The following is a 24,233-nucleotide window of genomic DNA, read 5'->3' as shown; positions in this document are numbered from 1 at the left end:
TGTGGTTATTATCATCGTCATCACCATCATACTAACCACCTTTATGAGTATTACCAAGCATTTTTGATACATCAATCTTTCCTGAGAATAATAATTTGTATTACCTGTTTGGTTAAAGTATTCACATGTGTCCGACGAGGGATCAGAACATGCTAATCTAGGAAGCTTATCGGTGAACATCGCTTCCATTTCTCTAATCGTCGTCAAATCGATGACATCATAGGCATACGACATCGGTACGAAGGCGCAGACCATAGCCACAAGTGTCGTAATCATCTTCCACTCAGCCATGCTGTTTTATTGCTTCCCCAGCACTGCGAAAACCAGGGTGTCAATTTTAACACCACTGGGTATATATGTATATATACAGGTTCATAAGATATAAGTGTTTAAACCACTTCAGTATCTATATGAACATGTATAAATCTAACACCACTTCATTATCTGCATGTATGTCTATAGATAAGTATTAAAATCATGGTGTAAATTCAACACCTATTTTGTAGATATATATCATGTCACACTAGATAAGTGTAACAATAATGATGTCAATGTAACACCACTCTGACAGGTCTACACTAGATGAGTGATTGGACCAAGGTGTAAACTTTACACTGTTTCCATATTTATGTCGACGCTATACAAGTGTCAAACAAGGGTCAAGGTTACACACTTCTAAGTTAACTATTTATGTATACATTAATTAAATTATTGTTCTTGTTAAATGTGTAAACTTTACACCACTGTAAGTTATATTATGGCCACAGCAGATTTCTCCAAAATAGAGTTAAGATGATTTAGTTTCATCGTAACTATATCAGAAAAGTGTAAAAATGAAAATAACACTAACATGGAAAGAAAACAAATTTAAAAGACTTGTACTTCTCATACTACTTCCACTTCTTATACTAAGATATATAGATATACATAAACGTAGATATACCTGAGTTATACATAAGCTATACATTAGTGTGAAGCGACAACGGGAATTATAGTAGAAATGCAAATATCTTTTTATACAAACAATCGTCTGATTTCTAAGCAAATTGTATTGAATAATAACTGACTTTATAATAGAGACCAACTTAATATACGAAATACAGTAAAAATACAAGTAGACTTACCAATAAAGAGAGAATGAAAAGGTTTCAAAATAGCTCCTAGATATGCATTTTCCTTTCCTATTGTACAAGAGCAGTTCCAATCTGAAATCTGACGTTAGCTTTATGGGGTATATTTTCTTTTAACCATATGGATAAAAAATAAAGAGTGTGTTGTGCAATGGAAGTGTAACACATACATGTATAGTTATACTTGTGTGATACAGAGGCGTGTTTCTTATTACTTCATACCAGCAAAAAACTTCTACCATACGGTACGCAAGACCACACCTCTAAAATCAAACTCTCCATCCTTGTAAAGATAATCAAATCGTTGATTGTTAGAAAAATATTGAATAAAGGTAAGTGTTTGAAATTTTCATAAAACATGTCATAATCAAAACCGTCGTTCGTTTTCTGGTAATGAAGCAGAAATTTTAACCAATAACTATGATCAACAGGCTTAGAAATGAAATATTAACCTTATTTTGCAAAATGGTTTGCAGATGACGCCTCGTGTGAAAAGGGCACTAAACAGAACAATTAATTTTCGATGATATCTGTACAGGTCCACACTAGATGAGTATTTTGAACCAAAGTGTGAACTTTACACCGTTTCCATATGTATGTCGACGCTATACATATTCAAACAAGGTTTAAGGTTTAACACTTCTAAGTTAACTATATACATGTATGTATACATTAGCTTGTTTTTAAAAGATGTGTAGGTTTTACACCACTGCAATATCTATTATGGCCACTGCGGATTACTGCAAAATAAAGTTAAGATGATTTGATTTCATCATCACTATATCAGAAAATGTGAAAAGGGAAAACAGCACCAACAAAGAGAAAGAAAAACAGATATAAAAGACTAGTCCATGTACTAATCTTACTACTTCAACTTATTTTACTAAGATTATATATATATATACATGAGTTATATATATGCTATACATTAGTACGTAGCTAGAACAGGATTATAGTATAAATCCAAATAGCTATTTATCTCAACAATCGTCTGATTACTATAAAAGGAAATTGTATTGAATAATAACTGACTTTTTAGTATTGGCCCACGTAATGTACGAAATACAGTAAAGATACAGGTAGACTTACATTAGAGAGAGAACAAAAGGATTTAAACAAATGACACCTAGGTATAAATTTGTATTTCTTGTTGTACAGAGCAGTTCCTAACTGAAATTACCATGGATACAAATAAAGAATACTTTGTATTGTGGAGAAGTAACACAGATATACTTGTGTGTCACAGCGGCGTGATTTGTAATACTTCATACCAGCAAAAATTTGTACCATACGGTTCACATAACCTCCCCTTGCAAGTTAGATTACTCAAACTCTTCATCCAATTATGTAAAAAGATAATTAAATCGTTGATTGTTACAAATAATGAATAAAGGCAATTGTTTTCAATTGCCATAAAACATGTCATTATCAAAACCGTCGTTCATTTCTGGTAACGAAGCACACATTATAACCAATAGGCCTAGAAATGACATATTTACCTTTTTTTTGCAAATGGTTTGCAGATGACGCCTCGTGTGAAAAGGACACTAAACAGAACAATTAATTGTAGATGAAAGTTTAGCTAATAAGCCCATCTAAAATTACGCTTCGACAAACCTGTCATCACGATTCTTTCTCAAAGGAAAAGAGAACTCAATCCCTTGAAATCGATCGCTTTGGGATGAACCAACGTCAGTGGCGCAGCATGTATCATGCATAGAGTGGTGAAGTGTGACGTCATCAAAAAAATATATTTTCAGAATTTCACAATTTTTTTTTCATATTCCGAAAGAGCATCAAAAATAATGTCCATATGTCGAAAATCAATTGAATATGTTAAGTATTGGGTGAGATATGACCATCTGAATAAATATATTTCCTATAGGAACTCAGTATTATTTGCTCTCAGTCTGGTTCCTAACCATGAGGAGCAAGAGCAAATAACACCGAGTTCCTATAGGAAATGTATTTATAACATTACATTTTTAACATTATTTGATGTTCTTTCGGAAAATGAAGATATTTTTTTTAGAAATTCTAAAGATTGATATTGAAGAGGTAATTATACCATGGGGAGCTTTGATCTTTATCTTTAATTTGATTTGATTTGATTTTCTTCTTCATTCATGTAAGTACACAGATTTTCGAAAATGATAATAATATTAAGTACGCACATTAAGTATTTTTCTGACAATAAATCATAAATAAGCAAATATATAGATATATAGCAATTGTTATTTTCTAAAACAAAATGATAAGCTGTCATAAATACTAACATTATTTGCGGAAGAAGAACTGTCATTGTAAGCAGATTGCTTGATAATACGACAGTCCCAGACAAAACTCATAAAATAGATTTACACATTTATTAAGCAGAACGGATAGGTTATTGAAAATACAAATTTTGATGATGGTGATATTGACAATGCAGATGAAGATTATGATGAGGATGATGATGAAGATGATGAGGATGATGATGACGATGATGATAATGATTCTAATGAAAGAAGAGATGACATTATGATAAAGACTGAAGATTTGATACAGACATTTTACCTTGAATAATCTGATTATAACATTGTTTTAACTTTGGCCTTAAATGAGTGGAGTGGAGTGATTTAATAGACTCTGGGAGAGAGTTCCATAGGTCTTGACCATGGTGTCTTATTGATATTTGAATTAAATGCAGACTCTAAGCACAGCAATTGATTGACTAGACTTGTGTTAAAAGTGGTAAATTTACCTGAATGCAGGTTTTTTTCTTCAATAATTTTAGATATAGTGACATGTCTGTGTGTCCTCTTTTTAATCTTCATACACTTTGAAATATAACCTCTTTGTGAAATGATTTAAGAACATTTTACCCGAAGTAGAAAGCAGTTTAAAGATGGCGCTAATTCAAAATTCGGTTCAAATCAATTACATTCAATTTCATTCGTCCAAGTTAAAAAAAATATATATATATATATATATATATATATATATATATGTAAACATAAAAAACAAAAAAGTAATAACTGAAATAGGTTAGTGATGAATTTACATAAACGTTGACACAGACATAGACATTATTAAGGTAAAATTACAGCATGAACACTAAGAAAGAGTAATAGAAGAGAGAGGATGATAGAGGAAGAAGGGCAGAAGATCGAGGTGGGGAGAGAGAAGTGAATGAGTCAAAAGATGGGGTAGGACATAATTTATAGAGAGAAAGAGAAGAACAAAGAAGTAGGGTCGGTTGTAGACAAAAAAAGTAAATAACATGAAATGATAAAGATATTGAATAATAAGATTATGGTATAGCATCCGATTCGCGATTACCCTGGCTTTTTTTTGAGGTAAATTGATTTTGTTTTGTTCAATCAACATCTTTTTTTAATATTTTAAGATTGTTTGCAAAATCATCACAAGCCAATAATGCAGCAGCACTGTGGTATATTGGTGAAGGCTAATGACTATGAGAAGTCCTGGGGTTCGATCCTTGCTTGGTGTTTACGTGCTTGGACAAAGTGCTTTTCAAAAATGTTTCATTCTCAACCAATACTGAGGTAATAATAAAGAAAATAATGATGATGATGATAATGAGAATGATAACAATAATAATGATAATAATAATACGCATGGGATATCTAGGTCACCGACGATAGTTCTAGGCGCTACTAAAGGCGATACGTTTCATTAAACTTATATGTGTTTTGCTTTTTGTTATGGGTTCTTTTATAGCACATAATCTTTCCAAATAATATGTACAATCTATGTTAGTTGACTTATAGCACTTTTAAACCTAATGCCAACGAATACAAAAACTGTAAATTACACTTAAATACAGCAAAATCAATCTTTAAAAAAATGCCGTTAAGGAGTATAATGAATGAGACACACTTATGTCATCAGGTAATTAAAGTGAGGCCGCACACGCGACGTATGTTGGAACGGTATACAGGGTTCAAGCTCAAACCGGAAATTGGTCCATCGACCCCACTCGTTATCATCTGGAGCATGTGAGGGGGCGAGTGGCAAGTAGAACCATGAACATAAGTTTGAAAAAAAGAAATATGAGTATGATTTAATTTTCTCTCTTCAAGCCTTCTCAGTTGTTGGGAAGGTTATATAGCTCCGTTTTATTTTATAGCAAGCAGAAAAAACAGGGTATTACATCTTTTTAAGAGCAAAGCTACCTTGACTTACCTTATTTAAAGTATGAAAACAAATCAGGTATCTTTGGGGCTCAAAAATTGAAAGAGCCGCAAGAACCTTATGAAGAATATTAAAAGTATTTTAATTTTAGGGTATTGAATAACGGATTAACGATTGGCTGAGGAGGGCTATAAGGCTAAATGAGATCAACATTAAACATCTCATGTGTAGATAGCACTGCTTTTTAAGTGGTTGTCTTCTCCAAAATGTATATCCGAAAATATGGTTTGTTTAACACAATAGCAACTATTTTCGAAAAAATCAACCTAAAGCAATTTCAATGGTCTTGTGAGTCAATTATTGAAACTTGCGAACATGGAGTGTTACGTATTGCGAACATGATTTATATTGGATATAAAATTGATTAATTAAAATTGCGATCGTGTATTCTTTGAATTATCATATTGATTTTCTTTCCCCTCTCAATTATATCGTAGACAGTATACATAATTATTAGCCAAGCTCGCATTCTCCACCCGGAAGTTCTTTCACACTAACCTTGAGGCAGTTGATTATTATTAATTTATTTCAATCGTGAAGAATAATCAATCATCAGTATTTAATGTGAACCTTCATCAGACGAGTCATTGTTTCCTGTAACTTGAGTATTCTCACACCGAGGGGCGTCGCAAGAACATTTTGAAGACGGGGTGGAGGTCAAGAGGTGTCAAACATTGCCCACATAGCGTGTTTTGGGGTTGGTTTTTTAAATTTGTTATTAAATGAATATATTTTCAGTTGTACCTAGCTTCCAGCCAAAACAAAAAAGACCTCGATTTCTAAACATGTCAACACGTGTTTGCCTAGACATATTTTTAATTAACAAATTATCCGACAATTATAGATGTCTGACAGAAGTTTTGAAAGAGTCTGTTATCAAAACTACCAGTCCCCTAAGGCGACGCCCCTGCTCAAACCCCTGCTGATGGGGAAAACTTGAAGGTAATTAAGCAAGTAAGCGACCCAAGTTCGGGCACGTGAGGATGATACATGACGTTTGGCGGGCGAGTCTTACAATAGGTGAGTAATGGTAGGATCGTCAAGTTTAGACTACTCCAGTACACAGGAAAAGAAGAAAAAGTAGAAGAAGAAGAAGAAGAAGAAGAAGAAGAAGAAGAAGAAGAAGAAGAAGAAGAAGACGAAAAAGAAGAAGAAGAAGAAGACGAAGAAGAAGAAGAAGAAGAAGAAGAAGAAGAAAAGGAAAAACACATATATAACAAGAAGGAGAAAGGCGACGAAGAAGAAGAATAAGGAGAAGAGGAAGAAAAGGAGGAGACCGACGAAGAAGGAGAAAGCAGGAAAGAAATACATGTAGTACACATAGAATATTAGAAGAAGGACAACGACGAAGAAGGAGAAAAAGTAGATAAAACAGACCATTTTTTTTTTTTTAAGTCGGTTTCTAAATGTTTCTGTAATCAACTATTTTGTGCCAGGACAAATTCACAGACTACCGCTCTATATCGGCGCTGCTCAGATAGACTCATTGATGAACGACCAAATCCCTTCATTTGTCAATATAGGGCGTTATTCAAACATCCTGTTTCTTGATTGAATGTTGGATTGATGACGAGTTATTCTAAGCTCCTCTGTGACAGCCAAACTTTGCTCAACCATACGGTACCAAGCTATCCATTTCGACTATTGCTAGTCGGGTTTCCCGCGAAACCGATCACAGGAACTTTGGGATCATTTAGTAGGAATAGAACTTAGTGTCGGAGTTTGAATGTCTACGATATTGGAAGGTTGCTCATCCCAAACAAAAGAGAACAGTTTGTGACATCGGTAAGTAACTTGTATACTTAGATATAAAACTTATTTTGTGTTTATTAATATTGTTTAGTTGACTTTAAATAAATAATAAGCCAAAAAAATTATAACTATCCGAGTTATTAAACAGGAAATCTATTTTCTCCAGCTGTCAATGAATAGCCGTTTTCTGTTTTCTAGTAAATGAGCTAAAAATATTTTCGGAGTACCTCATAGCTCATGATTTTCTCGTTACCAATACCATAAATACATTTTACCTTATCTTACCTTTAGACGATTTTCCCATCGATCAATACCAAGGTTTAATTGTTTTAAAGTAATTATGCGAATACTTGATAGTTATTTGACTAAGTTGAAGTCATTATGACAATTACATACAATGCTCTGTTGAAAAATTTAATGCAACATCGGGTTGTACACCCCCTTCTTTCTCTCTCTCTCTCTCTCTCTCTCTCTCTCTCTTTCCCTTTCCCCCTCTCTCCCTTTCTCTCTCCCCTTCCCTCTCTTTTTCCTCCCCTCTTCCTTCTTCCCTCTCGCTCCACCCTCTCTTATTCTCCGGTTCCAGCATTACAGACAGAAGCGATCTCTGAACTCCTGCTCCTTTGTTCTGAACTCTTCGGGTTTTGAATCGTCCTAATGGCATCAGCTGGGCTTACCAAGATGGCGGCATGTCTGCTCTTCTATCTCCTAATCGCACCCTCGCCAGGTTTATCCAGTGATATCATAAGCCTTGATGAGATCTATAGTTTAATAAATCGTACATCGGGCCTCTTGGAGAGGATGGTATGTGAGAACCCAACTTCTGCATTGTGCAAACAATATCGACAAGATGGTACTTATAAATCACCTTTTTTTAATACTAATTATTAATAATAATGTCCCTTTTGCAACCAACATCAAATTCTGTAGAACTTTGCATGAATTATGAATATGTCATGTACATATCTGTGAAATTTAAACGTTAGCAATGTCCTAGTATTCAAATTATGCAATTGTGCTGACTGACATTCTTTTTTTTCTTTGGTAATAACATGCATGTAGATAAAATGAGGTGTAACAGGTACATGATCAGTTGTTTACATCGATGACCCACTACTTGTAATGGCCAAAATTAAACTAATTATATCTTTGTGCAGCACAAAACATACGACCATGCGGTAGAAAGGTCTGGAATCAGACTATTACTTAGATGATTGCAATCACTTAAGTCGATTCGACAACTAATGGTCGTTATTGTTCCACCAAAAGCCATTTGCAAGCCCTTTCTTTGTGAGGGAAGTTCTAAATCAATATTGTCTTTCAAATGCCGTTGGAATTTAACCTTTTCTTTTTTGTTTGCCTGCAAATGGGACATATATTATAAAGGATCATCAGTAGGGGAATTGCTTTCCTATTCGAAATCTCTGTCTCACGCCCTTCCGTTGCATCATAACTTTTCTCCTTCTTCTTTTCCTTCTTCTTCTTCTTCTTCCTTTTGTTTCTTTCATTTTCTTCTTATTCCTCTTCTTTAAATACCTGTCTATCCGTTTGTCTGTCGGTCCGCCTTGCTTTATACTAGCCTTATCTTAACACAAATACATATGTCACCTAAAAGTATGACTAATTCATAGTAAAACAGATAAATAAAGGTAATTTTGAAGAAAAAAAAAGTCATAAAACATGTCATAATCAAAGCCGTCATTCGTTTCTGGTAAGGAAACATAAATCATAACTAGATAACCATGATCAAAAGGCTAAGAAATAACATATTTTGTGTTTTTCCCCCATTAAATTGCCTAAATTCATCGTTTGCAGAGAGTAACAAAATATTTTAAAACTTCATAATTTTGAGATCTGTTGATCATGAATTCATCTTGGGATTATCCTTTTTAATCGCATAGGTCAGATTAGCAGTAATCCCATGGCCCGTAAATGGATGGGCGTCATTAATGAGGTGGAAGTAGAGGTTCGCAATCGGGATGGTCTAGCATTATGGAACTACATCACCAACATGACAGAATATAATATCGAGGTGAGATTATAATTTTCATAATTGGTATCCCTTTGTGAGACATAAAAAGGAAACAACCTAATGATTAATTGAGTCACTCTTTGGCTATACGTTGATAATCTCGAGTTCGAAATGTTATCTATTCACAATTATTTTTTTTCCCATTTTTTTTTCTTTCTCTTATCCTCAAGTGAGGTTTTATTTCCATAATTTTAATTTATATTTACATTAATTACTCAATGATTGAGTGAAACATAACATATCATTTCTATTTAGCTATATGAATGGGCATCACTATAATAGTAAGCATTATGAATCTTCTCTCGATAATTTATGTATTTCACTACGTTGTCAACAAATTACCAAATCAGATGAAGTCATATGTTTTAGTGTTGGAAATTGTCCAGCTAAGCTATCGGCAAATTTGCTCTGACACCTTATGATCTAACAATTGTCATTCTATATATCAAAGAAAAAAATTATTTCACCTGTTCATTATAGCGTTTTGTTGAAGAATGCCTATATAGGGTCATAAATGAAGGGGTAAAATGATGCCTGGGGTAGGAGCTGAATCCATCCAACCACCTCAAAACACAAGTTCCAAGATGAAGAATATTTCATTTCAATTATGCACCATGATTTCTTTTAATCATATTGCAACCGCCTTACTCTTTTATATTGACTACATGAAAGGAGAATCATCGGATTATAAGTGTGACAGGTCACTTATCATCTCTGATTCTCGACCAGACTAAAGCCATTGATGTGGACCAACCCGGTTTGGATCCTCGAACAAAACGGATGTATGATTTCTACGGTTCGGATTTATTTACATTCTACGATGCCAGTAAGCTCAGGTATTTGGTTTACATCGTTCTTTATTTCTATATTAATTTATCTCATACTAGGCCTATCACAATGGTTCTTAGATCGTGGCCCTTGGGAAAGACCCGGCCGGTAGCTTAAATATGAAATCTCGTTCGCTTGCAACCCTACAAACATGCAATGGAGTTTTGCGCGGGTAACTCCTTGACCGTACAACTTCGTTATTATATTTATTATGGCTATAAAATTACAAAACTGGCTTCAAAATACTATATTTTTAGGGAGTTGGCCTATCATTTTAAGCCTCTATAATCGTATATATTTTGGAACGAGTAATGCTATGTTCAATCATTTGTTTTCACTTCAAAATCGAATCGACGGCATCGTTTTTTAAAGCAGCATCAATTTTGTCCTTCATTTTGCAATTTAGAGAATATGGTTACGTGCGAGGCGAAATGCAGGGAATCTATCTCAACGGCAAGGTCTGTGCTCCCCGCATGTTCCCGGGTACTCCTCGGACAAGTCACCATTGCCTCCCGATGGAACCAGATCTAAAAGACTTGATGGCGAAATCGCGTGATGCCAACGAGCTGCTATGGGCGTGGCAGGGTTGGCGAGATGCAGTCGGTCGACCAATGAAAGACCTTTATGCAATCTACGTGAACTTATCCAATGAAGCTGCTATGAGTAAAGGTATTTTAATCAAGGAATGTAATCTAACTTATTCATTGTTGTATTTATATTTAAAGGATTTCCCCCAACATGTGTCAGGTCATGATTATTTATGTCATTTTGTATTTATGTGAGCAATTATGTTAGTAAATATGATAATTCAATTGTATGCTTTACAAAACATGCTTTTCATTATTAAGGTATTTTATTCATGTGAACGGATAACAATTGCATGGTTACATTTATCTTTATAATGGACTCTCCAATGTGTTTCATTTAAGGTCGATAACATGTTATAGTGTATCGTCGAATAATCATATTGTACTCTTAACGATACATGTATTTCGTGAGTGGCGTAGCATGATTCTAGACAGTAAGAGGGTACTGATATAATGGGGGCACCTGTCTTACTTGGTTGATGACATGCGATTTAAAGGCATTCAGATTAGAGGGACGATGTGACAGATGTGTCAGATTATTTATACGGGACCTACCCTACCCATTTCCTTTTCTTAATCTCATTTCTCGTTTCGTTTTTCTTCTTCTTTTATTTTATTTGTTACTGTTCGTTTCGTCCCGTGTGCCCCGCAACACCTACTCCCCCGTCTTTCATCGTAATTTAGTTGTTTAAAAAAAAATAAAAAAATCATGTATCTTCCAATTTGTTCAGGTTTTTCTAACGAAGCGGAATCATGGCTGCACAAATACGAAGATCCCAATTTCGTTGATGACGTCGACTCTCTTTGGGAGTCTATAAAGCCGATCTACATGCATGTGCATGCCTATGTCAGACGGAGACTCGTCGAGGTTTATGGATCCGACATTGTGGATCCTCACGGACCAATCCCCGCCCATCTGCTTGGTAAGACCAAAATAATGATATGTAGAAAAACCATAAATGTATCAATTTCAAAGGGTTTAGGCCTAGGTACGCCCATATTCTTGGTAAGGGTAAGGTCTTGTTGACTAACCTATATTACAGCCATGAACGCTTGATGTACCATTACTTTTGCTCATTGATATCTTCCCATAACCAGTTGCGTTATCGTTACCATGCAGCCCGCATCATATATCAAATTCGCCATTCGTGTTCACAAAGTCAAACGATCATTCATTTTATGTCATTGAATGATTGTCATAGGAAACATGTGGGCACAAGAATGGAACAATATTTATGACATCGTGGAACCATATCCGGGTCATGGCACCATTGACGTCACGAAGAAGATGAGGGAGGACGGATGGACAGCAGAAAGCATGTTCGGTGTTGCCAATCAGTGAGTTTGAATCAATTTCATAGACCGGTTTTAGGTTATAGACAAATTGACATTTTCAGACGCTGATGTCAGAAATACACCAAATTACAATCAACACATTTCAAACAGAGCCCATAATGAAGCTAGGCGTTTTCGCGATATCGGTTTATTGAAAGCAATGAATAAATTATCATAACTAAATGCATGCATTCCTTGAATGCTTGAGCACCTTTTCATGGTAGCTCGGTTTACAGCCGGGGTAATGATATGAATGCAGGGCCCTCAAGGATAACGGTATGAATACTCAGGGCACCTCCCTGGAATACTGATGAGGCTACCCTGGGTAAACAAGACATGTTATTATTATTATTATATTATTCTCTCCTTGTAGGTTCTTTGCGTCACTCGGACTTGACTCAATGCCAAGTAGTTTCTGGACCAAATCAATGATGGCTAAACCAAAAGATCGCAAAGTCTCATGCCATGGAGCTTCTCATGATTTGTACAAAAATAAAGATGTGAGGTAAGAACTTTTGACCTTCAACAATTATGATTACTACTATTTGTATAATTTTGTATGGCATTTCATATGGATCTTATATCCATATCTTATATCAGTACAAACTTCCTTAATATTTTTTTTCTGCGGGAACCCGAGGGACTTTGAAGAAGTGCGTTCTTTTTTAAAGATAATTTACTACTCGTAGAAAATTTCTAACAATCACTAGGGAAGATATTGATAGTCGTATTGTTTTTCCTAAGAGATTTATGATTAGTAGTTGGTTCTGGTGGTGCAGTTCGACATCTCTTTGATTCAATTCAATCAAACTTAAATTCATCTTTTGCAAAAACGAACAGCAAAGAATAATAACTCGGACTGGCGAATAGGTTCCATGTTGAGCTGTATTATCATTCATTGTTGTAATGCTTGTTTTCTATCAAGGGATCATGTCATAATTTGAGTTGTACTTGTATCATTCCGTTTATTTGCTTTAGTTAATTGGTGTCAGATTCGTATGTTATACCTAGAATCAAGATGTGTACCGAGGTGAACATGCAGGACCTATTCACCGTCCACCACGAGATGGGTCATTGTCAGTACTACCTGCAGTACCGTAACCAACATGTCTTGTTCCGCGCTGGAGCTAATCCTGGGTTCCACGAGGCAGTTGGGGATACCGTGTCTCTGTCGGTGGTAACACCCAGTTATCTGCACCATCTTGGTCTCTTGGAGCAACCTCAGTCTGATTACAGTGAGTATACCTCATTATTAATGAGAATTTTGTATACCTGAATGCTATAACAACCAATCGACATGTTTGTTGGTTAGCAGCTAGGGGACTTACACTTTTAAGTGGTATCCGAGAGATTTAGTAATGGGTAATGAGGATTAGTACTTTACCAAAGTGCAATAGCGCATCGACTTGGTTTCGAACCTCGGACCTCCCACGAGACCATTGCTCTACCACTGAGCCATCTTGCTTCGTTACCCTTTCCATTCAAAGGGAGATCGCGGGATGCACGAGAAAAAGTCAAGGCTTTCATCTTTACAAAGAAAACATAAGAGAGTATTTAAAAGTATGATCATGGGGTAGAATCTTGAGAGGGCCCGAAGGAAATAGTGCCTTGGCTCAGAAAGAGCTGCCATTGATCTGAATTGATCGCAACTCAACTGAGTTTGATATTCAATTGCAATTCCTAAGATGAGAAGAACGTGGTCGTATATAACAGACGGGACCACAAATGATACGATAATGGGTAAAATGGCATAATAAAATGAAAGATGACATAATAAAATATATATGCATAGCAAAACATGATTTTTATGAATGTCAAGGAATTTCTTTGAGTGGATAAATCTGGTGTTTTATCATTTCGACGCAGAATCCGACATCAACTTTCTGATGAAGGTGGCGCTGTTCAAACTAGTCTTTCTACCGTATGGTCTCCTGGTTGACAAATGGCGTTGGCAGGCTTTCAGAGGGGAGATACAACCAGATGAGTATAACCAGGCCTGGTGGAACTTACGGTAGTCATCTTCATTATTTATTCAGCATGATTTTAATCTTGATCGTGTGTTGTTTATCACTCCCTTTGCTCGTTGCTAAAGTAAAGTAACACTACGCTATGTGAGAGTGACATACATGTAGCACAAGAAGTGAATGGCCAGGGCAAACGTACATTTTATACACCTCATACATGTACATAGATTGTCATTCACTGATTGGTCAAAACTATATCACATAACATTAAACTACTATTACTACTAGCGCATGCTCTAATCTTCTTCGCATGCTTAACTAGCGGAGTCGAAATGGCGAACGTGTAAGCAAGAGGATTTTCATTTTATCGCCTCCCCAATTGCCATTATCTCCAAAGTGAAACATTGTATTATGAATTTGAAGAGCATGAATCAGAGGCGTAGAATGTAGAAGTGTCGAAGTCGAGTGGTTTAAGCACTTGACTTAAAATTCAAAGGTCGTGGTTCGATCCCCGATACGGCACTAATGTCCTTTGGCAAGTCATTAATCTTCATTTGCCACACTCGACTCAGGTGAGGTAAATGGGTACCTGACAGGAATTAATTTCTTGAAATGCTGGAGTGCTGTAATGGCAGCCAGGCTAAAGTCAGGGAAATAATAAATGCGCCTCGGAATATAATTTCTAGATAGACGGCGCTATAGAAATGCCTATTATTGTTATCATTAATCCAGATTATATTCTTATTACCAACAGGAAGCAATACCAAGGGGTTCAGTCACCCATTCCACGCAGTCCTGAAGACTTTGATCCAGGCGCGAAGTTTCACGTAGCTACGGGTACACCGTACGTAAGGTAGATAGGTGACATAAATTTATTTGTTCAACTTTGAGTCTATTCTGTCTTTCCTTTGCAAACCAAATATATTGAATATTGATTTAAAAAGTGGAATCTACAAGACAATGATCTTTGGAGAGTGAGCTGATATAAAAAGGCACATTCAAATGAAAGCAGGTTGTTTAAGAGCCTTACTTCTACATTTGATATATGACAAAGCAAATAAGAGCGGATGGAAAATATCTGATGACTCGGAGGGACTGATGTAAAACCAGTAGTTACAGTATGCTGTGAGGTTTGTGATAATGAAAAATAACAATCTACATTTTCAAACTCTTTGAATATGTATGTTACTTAAACAAACTTTTTGAAGTTGCTGAACATGTCGAACCTGAAATGTTTGTTTCTCTCAATTTGTAGATATTTCGTTAGTTTCGTCATCCAGTTCCAATTCCACAAGGCGCTATGCGATGCAAAGGGACACCAGGGACCACTTCATCTATGCAACGTTTATGATTCTAAAGAAGCTGGACGAAAATTCAGGTATCTTTTTTCTTGAATCTACATTGTATATCGTTTTTATTGTTGTTGTTGTTGCTGCTGCTGCTGCTGCTTTTGTTGTTGTTGTGGTTGTTTCCCTCGTCGTCTTGGTAGTAGTGGTGGTGGTGGTTGCAGATGTTTAGGACTTGGCTTAAATTTTAATTTTAATGAGTTCTCATGTTACTGGAAGAATAATTGGTATCACATCTAGGAAAAAAAAATTGTTATAAAACGTTGTCCAACAGTTTTCATATATTATCTAATCCTTGATTTGGTTTATTCTTGCCATACTACCAGATCTATGTTGGAGATGGGAGCCAGTGAACCTTGGCATGACGCCATGGAGGTCTTGACAGGGCAACGCAAGATGGACGCTCAGCCTCTCTTAGATTACTTCCAGCCTCTTACTGACTGGCTTCTCATTGAAAACGAGGGCAAATTTGTTGGATGGAGTTGAACATTGTAGCTGGACTTTGTTTTAGAAATAGAAAGGAGTTGAATCGTTTGCAGTTTTAACAGTTCGCTGTTTGATATTGCGTTCCGTCGCATTCCTTCTCCAAGGGGCGTTTCCAACAGTGGACGGAGCCGGGGTACGCCCCCTATTTGAAGGCCCAGAGAAGTGTCAATAAGTTTTACAATGGCCCTTATCCTCGCCCCAGTCAGTTGAGTATGCGAAATATGGTAAACCCCTGTTTACCGGATTCCAGGTACTCAGCCGACCTTACAACCCTCTTCCAGAATAAAACGATGAACAATTTTTTGGGGCGAGTTCAAGATTAGATGATCCGATAATTGCTCATTTTCTCCGGGCTTTCAATATCCTAACAAATATAGGGTTATGGTTTGGGGTGGGTTAAGGGAAGTAGAGTTAGAGTTAGGGTTATGGTTTAGGGTGCGAAAGGGTTAAAGGCTATGTTTTGGTTAAGGGTAATAGAGTTAGGGTTTGAAAGGGTTGAGTTATGGATTGAAGTTATGAATTCGTTTTATGCTAGAAATTGATTGCGGAGCAACTGTCAACGAAACATCATGATGTCTTACAATGAGACATGTGTATCATGGTTATATCGATGATTAAAAACTCGGACTGAAGTATTTTTCCCTTCGGCGACACACTCAATTAAATACTTCTCTTTCTCTTTTTCCAAGTCTAGATGTTGGATCAGAATGAACACTATCAAAATAGCACACCATTACAGCATATTCACGAGGAAATTGTCTGTACAATAAAAGCAAGGTGGAGAGAGAGATTATCATAAATAAGTACCATTTTATTCCGTATATTAGACATAGTAATTGAGTATATTTGCATTCTCTTCAAATATTTTGATATACCAATCTTGGTATAATTTTTTAAAAGATAAGATCATCAAAACATAGAACATATATATTTTGTCTCTACAGAAACACAATAAGCGTTATTTACGAAAGGCAATTTCCACTTTAGAAAGTGTGTTATTGTTAACACTGAAAACAAAATTATAGAGATAAAAAGACAGACATGGGAAGACAGGTCTAGGTTATAACAATCTAAAACATTTCTTTAAAAATATTAATTTCAAGCGATAAACAGAGAAGATTGAAATGCCTACAATCTCATTTATTTGTATCTATTTGATTTAATCGTGATATTCTTAGTGCATTAAATATTTGACAACCTTTCAACTTGTGTAAATATAATACTCCTAGGTCTAAACATTTTTACAAATAAATTTATGCTTTCTATTCATATGTTTCATAGGAACTGCTCATAACAATCTTAACATTGTTGTTGAATTAATACAATAATCACTGAATGAATTTGAGCTCCCCGGAATACTAATCTGAGTGAACAAAAGGACATTAAACATATTAGAAACTAAAAATAACATAAAAAACGATATAATCAAGAACAAAGTCGATACATGTTATGTGACCATGGTGATATCTGAAATAATTCAGAAAAGACGTGTACTGGTAATTTTTATTGTACTTTTATTTTTATAATAGAATATAGATGGTACCAAAATCTATTTCGTTTAATTTGACTAGTCTTTGTAGTTTTTCGATGAAAATAAAATGAAAAGTGAAAATTGTAGTGATTGGAGTGATCATGATTATAATGCTGATTGGTAATGTGCCATGATTATGACTATTATTATTCACCATTATACTGTGTTGCCTATCAAATAAAGGGCATGATCAGGTTGCCCATCGAAGACATAGCTTCAGAGTCACGTGATATCCCCTTCCCCTTGAAATGACGTAAAGGAGAAACAGATAAAGGGAAAACTAGAAATAAAGAAAAATAATCAAGGGAAATGAACGTGCGAAGAAGATGATATGACCCCCTTCCACCCCATCTTTTCGTTGGAATTATACTAACTTGCATTACACCGGTTCCTCAACCCCCCCCCCCCCCATAAACATATCGACGCCAATGACAAAATTGCTGTCTGGTGTGCTACTGGCCTCATAGCTTACCAACAGGCTCATAGGAGAGCATAGCGAGACGAAAGTGAAAAAGAAAAGAACATTTTAAGATTGAAGATTACAATTCCTCTGATAACAATACCAAGAAAAGTGATAATAAAGACTAATACAAAGCCAATTTACGAAATGCTTTGTTATCACCATACATATGAATAATAGAATTACATTTCCCAATATGTTAATATGTTTTGCATTAATAAGTAGTGACCCGATTTTTGGGATAGAAAAGAGTTTGATTCTGATGTATGGCACCATGTAACTTAAAAGCGTCAATGATATTATAAATTCATTTTCATTCTTATAGTACTACAGGTTTGTATATAATTTAACTAAATTCTGTTTTGCCTTGTTCAATCTTTCGAGCAGAAAATCGATGCCATACTATTTGAGATTGATGGTCATGGCAAGACGTTTAAAAAAATGGTATATTATTATCGCTTTAAATTCAAAGATGGCAACAAAGTTTTGAGAGGTAAGAACGAGACGGAATCACCCCGCCCCTCTCCTCGTTGTTTTGCCAGAGTTTAATCATAATGTGCCCGCTAATACTATCATTTAGGTTTTAATTTCTTCTTCCACTTAGGGTCACAACTACACTTTTTTCTCCATAATCATTCAGTAATACCATCACCCCATACTGTTCGGTAACGAAGAACATTATTTCTTTTGCGCCCATTATCTCTAATTTTTCTAATCTGTTTTCTAGATCAAAACCCCATTTTTCTTCATTTCTTTTATATTATCATACATTATACCGAATGCTTACATTTTATGCACTTGTTATGCAACTTTTTAGTGACAGGCTTAGATTCTTTTTGGAACGATCTAATTTGCTAAACTACCACTCTTCCCCAATATCGTACCAAGCATAAGGTGGTAAAAACGTATTTCCCCTTCCCATTAAAGTCCCCCCACCCCCCAAAAAAAGAAGAGATATGTAAATATATAAATGAAAAGATACAATTGTAAATGTAAGTGGTTCAACGGTGCAAGGGGGTTACTCAGACGATACACCATTGCCCCCCATTTTGTTCCCAACATTTACAGTACCTGGCGTGTACGCGGCTGGCTGAGTCGTTGCGAAATTTTTGGCCCGATTTAAAAATGTTAAAACCCCACTCCCCCCCACCCCCCCCCCCCGTGAAAAAATTCTGCGTAGGCCACTGTACAGTACCCACGCTCTCTCCCCCCCCCCCCCCTTTATGGGCACGTTGAATGGCAGTTTTATTCATCGTTCCTTTATTGATGGAAGATCCTTAGTTCCTTTCCCCATCCGATCAATTCACCGTCATTTTCTTCCTCTAACCATTCCATCAATGGACGGAAATACTCCTTGATAGCACTAGTATCCATGTTCGGAGCACCGGTCATTGTTTCCATTGCATCGGGCCACGGGCGGCTCATACCCATCTCTAACATCGATCTGCAAGAATGATACACAGGAAGCAAACAAACGTGAACATTGTTATAGTGAGTCCTATTCATGTGATTTTATTGGAAATTCTAAGAAATGATCGGTATGTCTTGGAGAAATAGTATCACAAACAAAGAGGTGCTTGACCGCATTCAAGAGGACGGACGGAGCGCGTGTGTGCTGCTGAATACAATCAAATGAAGACATAAGAAATGGTTAAGGCACTTAATGCGATTTGAAGGTCATGTATAATTATGTATGGAAAGAAGACTAAAAGGCAGACCTTGCGAGAGATTTTTTATATTAAATCATTGGAGAATGTGGATTAGTACGTTATAGAAAAATGACATTACTGGCTCCAGATCGTAGCACTGTCTTTTTGAGATCACTAAATTTGTCATTTTACAGATCACTATTGATGATGCTGGGAAAAGCTAACATAGAAGGAAATTCGCGGTTGAAATCGAAAGTGTGGTCGAGAGTAGGAATGGAGAGAAAGGACAGAGTAGGGGTAGGGAAATGAAGGTAGGGAGGGGTTGGGAGAACTTACTTGAGTTTTGCTCCTGCTTCCTTGGAGTTATACACATTACAGAGATGAAGAGGACCCTCATTATTGGCTGCTTTACACAGAGCCTCGTGAAACTGGAACTGGACCAAGAAACTCACGAAATATCTAGAATAATAATGATAATAACAATAAAACATAATATATATTTTCTAAGTCTTTGCGATCGTGTCAACGTAAAAGTTTTGTGAGGCAATTTTTCTTTCTAGCTCGCTCCGCTCGCTCGCAAAATTTAGGAAGAAAAGTGGCCGTACGTGTTAAAATGACACTTGGCGAGCGTCAGAGTGATGCAAAAGGAATTTTCTGTTATGAATTTTGGATTGGGGTGACGCGAAGCATTTTTATTTCTCAAAGGGTGCCGTGATTTCAAAAAGGTTGAAAATGCTGATCTTGCAAATAGGAAATATTGATTTAAAATTAACATTGTGATGAATTTTGTCATTTTAATAAGCTTTTAGACGAGATAAAACAGCAAAGAAATTATCAATACTCACCTGATATAAGGCGTTCCTGAAGGTATATGGTATTTTGCACCGGGGTCAAAATCACTGCTGGTTCTTTCGACAGGTGGGGAAAGACCCTGATATTCCTCCCTGTGAGTATAAAAATAGAAATGTTTTAAATGTGGTCTGTACTTCAGATAAACGACATATATACACATTGGTGAAGCTGAAGAGGGCGGGTAGATGTGCCCCTCCCTCATCGAATGGTTACAAAAGAATTAAAGAGAACAGAAAAATAAAGAGGGAGAAATGAATGTAGTTAAGGGAAAGGGAGAGTTAAAAATAATTCCAGAACCCCCTCCAACACCTTTCCTCTAATCTGTGGACTCCTTGTTAATTCTTATTTTATCCAGGAGGTAAGACTACCCGTAGTAGTAGAATTGGGCCACGGGCCTATTGTGCCCCCCCCCCCTTTCTCCACGCCGGGTCGCTCCTAACTTACCTGAGTTCCCACCATTTTTCGTTGTACTGTTGAGGTGTTATATCTCCTCGAAACACCTGCCACCTCCATTTATCAATCAGCAATCCAAACGGCAAGAAGGCTATCTTATTCAGCGCCACCTCCATCAAATAGTTGATTTCTTGGCCTGCCATACAGATAATAATGTTAATAATAATGATGAAAATAATAACAAGTGTCCTATTTCTATGACAAAGTTGCTCACAGCCAAGCAAACGCAACGATTTCAGTAGCTTATAACATTGGTTTTAATTTGATATTGATGACAAGTTTATTGCAACGGGTCCCTGGTCTTACGAAGGGTTAATTGAAGAAGAAAAAATTAGTTTAAACTTACTTTTGTCGATTTTGTTAGAATCCAGTAGGCCTATCTGATGTAGGTAGTCCGGGGTGACTACAGAGAGGGCAATAGTATCCCCTACTGCCTCATGGAAGCCTGGGTTAGCACCTCCTCTTAGGATAACAGGTTGTTTGTTGTATTGAAGGTAGTATTCACAGTGACCCATCTCATGATGTACGGTGTTCAGATCCTCCATGTTTACCTCTGTGCACATTTTAATCCTGTTTAAAAGAATATTGCAAATGATAATTATTATAAGGATAACAAGGATTATAATATTCATCATCATCATCACCATCATTTCATCATAATCATATTTTGTTTTCTTGTTCATTGTTTTATAATTCCTATACAGTCATGTACAGAGGCGCTATACTAGATAATAATAATAATATTTCTTTTTTTTTATATAGCGCTCAATACACCTATCCAACGATATGCCTAAGCGCTTTATATATACCCCGGTCATCGGATTCAGGCTTACCCGCACACAATGTGTGCACATTTTCCACTCCCTGGGGAGCATTCCAGCCAGTCGCCATTTTACAGACGCACACTTGACCACATGAACGTTCGCATCCTACCGGGTACCCATTTAACACCTGGATGGAGAGTAGCAAGTGCAGGTAAATATCTTGCCAAAGGATATTAGTGCCGTGTCGGGATTCGAACCCTCGACCTTCGCATCTACAGTCAAGCGCCTTAAACCACTCGACCACTACACTCCCATAGATCATGCCTCAATCACCCTCAACATTGTAATATGGATTCATCGACAATTCAGATACATGTATTTTCATTTTCATTTGAAGTCGTTAATAAGTACTTCAATATCGTACTATGATGACATTTACAGTACGATATTATTTTTGAGAAGAGTGATTTGTTGAACATTACCTGACATCGTTGTACTCGGAAAAGTCGTGAGCAGATCCATGGCAGACTACTTCTCTGTCTGTAGGTTTCTCAAGCATAGACTTACTCCAAAATGTAGGTGGCATCTCCTCCAGACCAAGAGACTTGAAAAAACTGCAAGTTGATTTACCAAATAATATTTAATACTAATCAAATTGTTGTTCAGTATTTTAAGCAGGGGTGGGTTCAGAATTGTTCGAAAGGCGAGGGCAGCTTTTCCTCCAGACAGTCACTTTCCCCAAAAAACATGATTTGGGGAATTCCGCCCAGTCCCTGACTGTCTCAAATGGGACATAATTATGTCAGAAAAAATCTCGGCCCAGCAAGATGAAAAAGAGAACACTTTTCGTACGTTTTGGAAGCACTTCGCTCCTTGATTTGCTTCAGTATTCTGGTTTAAAATCAATTGGTATCGTTTTTAATACTTCTTTCGTGAAATATTTGACAGCGTTTTGAATCAATGTTTGCATCAGAGAGAAAGATAACCTCTTACAGAAAACCAATTAATGTATGATGTTAGTTCAAGATTAATCCGAACCAGTTACTCTGATTATAAGAGCAAATAATTTTCATTCTTAAATAATAAACATAAGGAAGTCGTTATGCCCAAGGCAGTACAAAGATTGACAGGTAATATATATATACTTGTTTGCAACTTGAAACATTTTTGTAATGGTCCAGCCTTCTTCCTTCATCTTGTCGGTGACATCAATCGTACCCTGGTTCGGAAAAGGCTCTACAATATCGTAAATGTTGTTCCATTGCTGTGCCCACATGTTACCTAGAAAAGAAACGAAAATAAAGAATGAATGCTTCAAACTCCATCAGAAACATCGAAATCATATTGATACATTTAAATGAAATCAAGACAAATGTATATTACTGCTAGAATAAACTGAAGAGTGAGATAAAGTTATGAGAAGCGGCAGAGCAAAGGAGTGAACATATTAGAGAAGGGAGGTTTTTGTTTAAGAAATGGGGGGTAGACAACTATAACAAGAAGTAGAGCAAGGTAGAAAAGGCGAAAACGGATAACCAGATAAGGAGAGAGAGAGGGGAAAGGAGAGAAAGAGAGAATTGGAGGAAGAGAGGGGAAATGGGGTGGAGGAAAAGAGAATCAGGGGTGGGGAGGAAAAGGGGGAGAGAGAGAGAGAGAAAGAGAGAGAGTGAGAGAAAGAGAGACAGCGAGAGAGAGTGAGAGAGAAAGAGAAGTAGAGACAGAGGGAGAGAGAAAGAGAGGGAGAGAGATATTAAAAAAAGAAGAGTAAATAATAATTCGAGGAAGCGCATTTTAATATGGAGTGAGCGCCGTTCTATTAATATTGAGTGAGACAGCGGCAGATCCAGGGGCACTTGCCCCTCCCCGAATAAATCCATCTGGCATATCTTAGGTTCGCTATAGTGTGAGATAAGAGATAAATCTGACAATAATAAAATTCGTAATCTATAAGCAATTAGTACATAAACTTAATGAATTCCAAGCAAAACATTGTCGTAATAATTAATTGTGGCTTTCGTGATGGGTTTTTCTCGGTCCTTTACCTACCAAGCAAATGAGCTGGGATGGGGGCGCGTACGTCTACTTTATCATCTCCGTACTGGGCAGCTAATTTTCTCCTTACATAAGAGTGAAGTTGGAGATACATCGGTTTGACCTGTTGCCAAAGGTCATCGACTTCTTGCTCAAATGTTGGGTCCTCATATTTCTCCAGAAGGATATCTGTATGGCTTTCATATCCTTGAAAAATAAAGATAAACAATTAACAAATGGTTAGAGTAAGATTGTGAGATAGATATGAAGAGAATGAATGGAAAAACTAAATAAAAAGATACCCTTTTGTTTGTCTTAGCGATTTAAGTTATTTTATATCCAAAGATTTTAAAGATTGAAACTGCAACGGTGCTCATTTGGAGAACACGCACTTTCAAAGGTAAATTTTTAGTCTTTTAATTATTCCTTTTTCCATCAATGAAAAAAATCTCAGCATAGAATGCACGACAAAACAAATTCTGCTCTGCTAAAACATTTCTCCGAGACCAATTTCGAATTTCAGAAACTAATCATGCTAGTAGAATTCTTAACTTGAATTCTTAACCCAAGAACAAACATTTACATTACCTTAACCCCCGACTCAACTCATGCCCAAACCACATACCTTTGACGAAACGATATACAGTTCGGCGCAAATAAAGGACTAACTTTTAAAAATGTTATTCCCCAAGAAAAAAAATTGTATGCGTTGGCAAGTCAAGTAGAATAAGGAACTTTCTGTAGTGTAGCAAGACCCTTTTGTAAAAGATTTGTTTTAATATTTTTATTTGGATAGTCATATATCTTTCCAACTTCTATCAGCCACTACAGGCGTACAT

The 24,233-nt window shown here is 36.4% G+C and overlaps 4 protein-coding genes across 6 annotated transcripts in view; 2 read left to right on the top strand and 2 right to left on the bottom strand.

Annotated features, from left to right (window-relative positions):
• LOC593501 (angiotensin-converting enzyme) overlaps positions 1-1,399 on the bottom strand; it is a 34,229-nt gene extending 32,830 nt beyond the window's left edge. The window contains exons 1-2 of the mRNA XM_031000076.1: positions 1,125-1,399; positions 105-314 (exon numbers count right to left, since the gene is read on the bottom strand). Coding sequence (XP_030855936.1) covers positions 105-291 — 187 coding nt within the window. The 5' untranslated portion in view covers positions 292-314; positions 1,125-1,399. The remainder of the gene's footprint in view (positions 1-104; positions 315-1,124) is intronic.
• Positions 1,400-7,757: 6,358 nt separating this feature from the next.
• LOC115929932 lies at positions 7,758-10,053 on the top strand. Its single transcript, XM_031000075.1, has 3 exons — positions 7,758-7,929; positions 8,978-9,108; positions 9,781-10,053. Exons 1-3 carry the CDS (start codon positions 7,758-7,760, stop codon positions 10,051-10,053), a joined length of 576 nt encoding a protein of 191 aa, XP_030855935.1.
• A 293-nt stretch (positions 10,054-10,346) lies between these two features.
• On the top strand, positions 10,347-16,020 carry LOC593516 (angiotensin-converting enzyme-like). Its single transcript, XM_031000485.1, has 9 exons — positions 10,347-10,605; positions 11,255-11,446; positions 11,726-11,861; positions 12,232-12,363; positions 12,870-13,093; positions 13,725-13,869; positions 14,577-14,675; positions 15,078-15,200; positions 15,495-16,020. Exons 1-9 carry the CDS (start codon positions 10,368-10,370, stop codon positions 15,652-15,654), a joined length of 1,449 nt encoding a protein of 482 aa, XP_030856345.1. The 5' UTR covers positions 10,347-10,367; the 3' UTR covers positions 15,655-16,020.
• A 2,845-nt stretch (positions 16,021-18,865) lies between these two features.
• The window catches only part of LOC593528 (angiotensin-converting enzyme), a 32,492-nt gene continuing 27,124 nt past the window's right edge, over positions 18,866-24,233 (bottom strand). For all 3 annotated transcript variants that reach the window (XM_011665618.2, XM_011665623.2, XM_792999.5), the window contains exons 6-13: positions 23,410-23,601; positions 22,509-22,644; positions 21,846-21,977; positions 20,946-21,169; positions 20,591-20,735; positions 20,140-20,238; positions 19,631-19,753; positions 18,866-19,089 (exon numbers count right to left, since the gene is read on the bottom strand). In XM_011665618.2, coding sequence (XP_011663920.1) covers positions 18,906-19,089; positions 19,631-19,753; positions 20,140-20,238; positions 20,591-20,735; positions 20,946-21,169; positions 21,846-21,977; positions 22,509-22,644; positions 23,410-23,601 — 1,235 coding nt within the window. In that variant the 3' untranslated portion in view covers positions 18,866-18,905. The remainder of the gene's footprint in view (positions 19,090-19,630; positions 19,754-20,139; positions 20,239-20,590; positions 20,736-20,945; positions 21,170-21,845; positions 21,978-22,508; positions 22,645-23,409; positions 23,602-24,233) is intronic.

Source organism: Strongylocentrotus purpuratus, unplaced genomic scaffold (genome assembly GCF_000002235.5).
Source record: "Strongylocentrotus purpuratus isolate Spur 01 unplaced genomic scaffold, Spur_5.0 spur5_scaffold_6, whole genome shotgun sequence".
Taxonomy (NCBI): domain Eukaryota; kingdom Metazoa; phylum Echinodermata; class Echinoidea; order Camarodonta; family Strongylocentrotidae; genus Strongylocentrotus; species Strongylocentrotus purpuratus.
The sequence above is the reverse complement of the archived record's forward strand: the minus strand, read 5'-3'. Positions and strand labels throughout refer to the sequence as shown.

What these genes read in the sequence shown, in the direction of transcription:
- LOC115929932 (XM_031000075.1), top strand. Translation starts at nt 7,758, where the DNA reads ATGGCGGCATGTCTGCTCTTCTATCTCCTAATCGCACCCTCGCCAGGT. An exon ending in CAAACAATATCGACAAGATG is followed by an intron (nt 7,930 to 8,977) that starts GTACTTATAAAT and finishes TTAATCGCATAG; the next exon opens with GTCAGATTAGCAGTAATCCC. An exon ending in TGACAGAATATAATATCGAG is followed by an intron (nt 9,109 to 9,780) that starts GTGAGATTATAA and finishes ACTACATGAAAG; the next exon opens with GAGAATCATCGGATTATAAG.
- LOC593516 (XM_031000485.1), top strand. Translation starts at nt 10,368, where the DNA reads ATGCAGGGAATCTATCTCAACGGCAAGGTCTGTGCTCCCCGCATGTTC. An exon ending in AATCCCCGCCCATCTGCTTG is followed by an intron (nt 11,447 to 11,725) that starts GTAAGACCAAAA and finishes TGATTGTCATAG; the next exon opens with GAAACATGTGGGCACAAGAA. An exon ending in ATGTTCGGTGTTGCCAATCA is followed by an intron (nt 11,862 to 12,231) that starts GTGAGTTTGAAT and finishes CTCTCCTTGTAG; the next exon opens with GTTCTTTGCGTCACTCGGAC.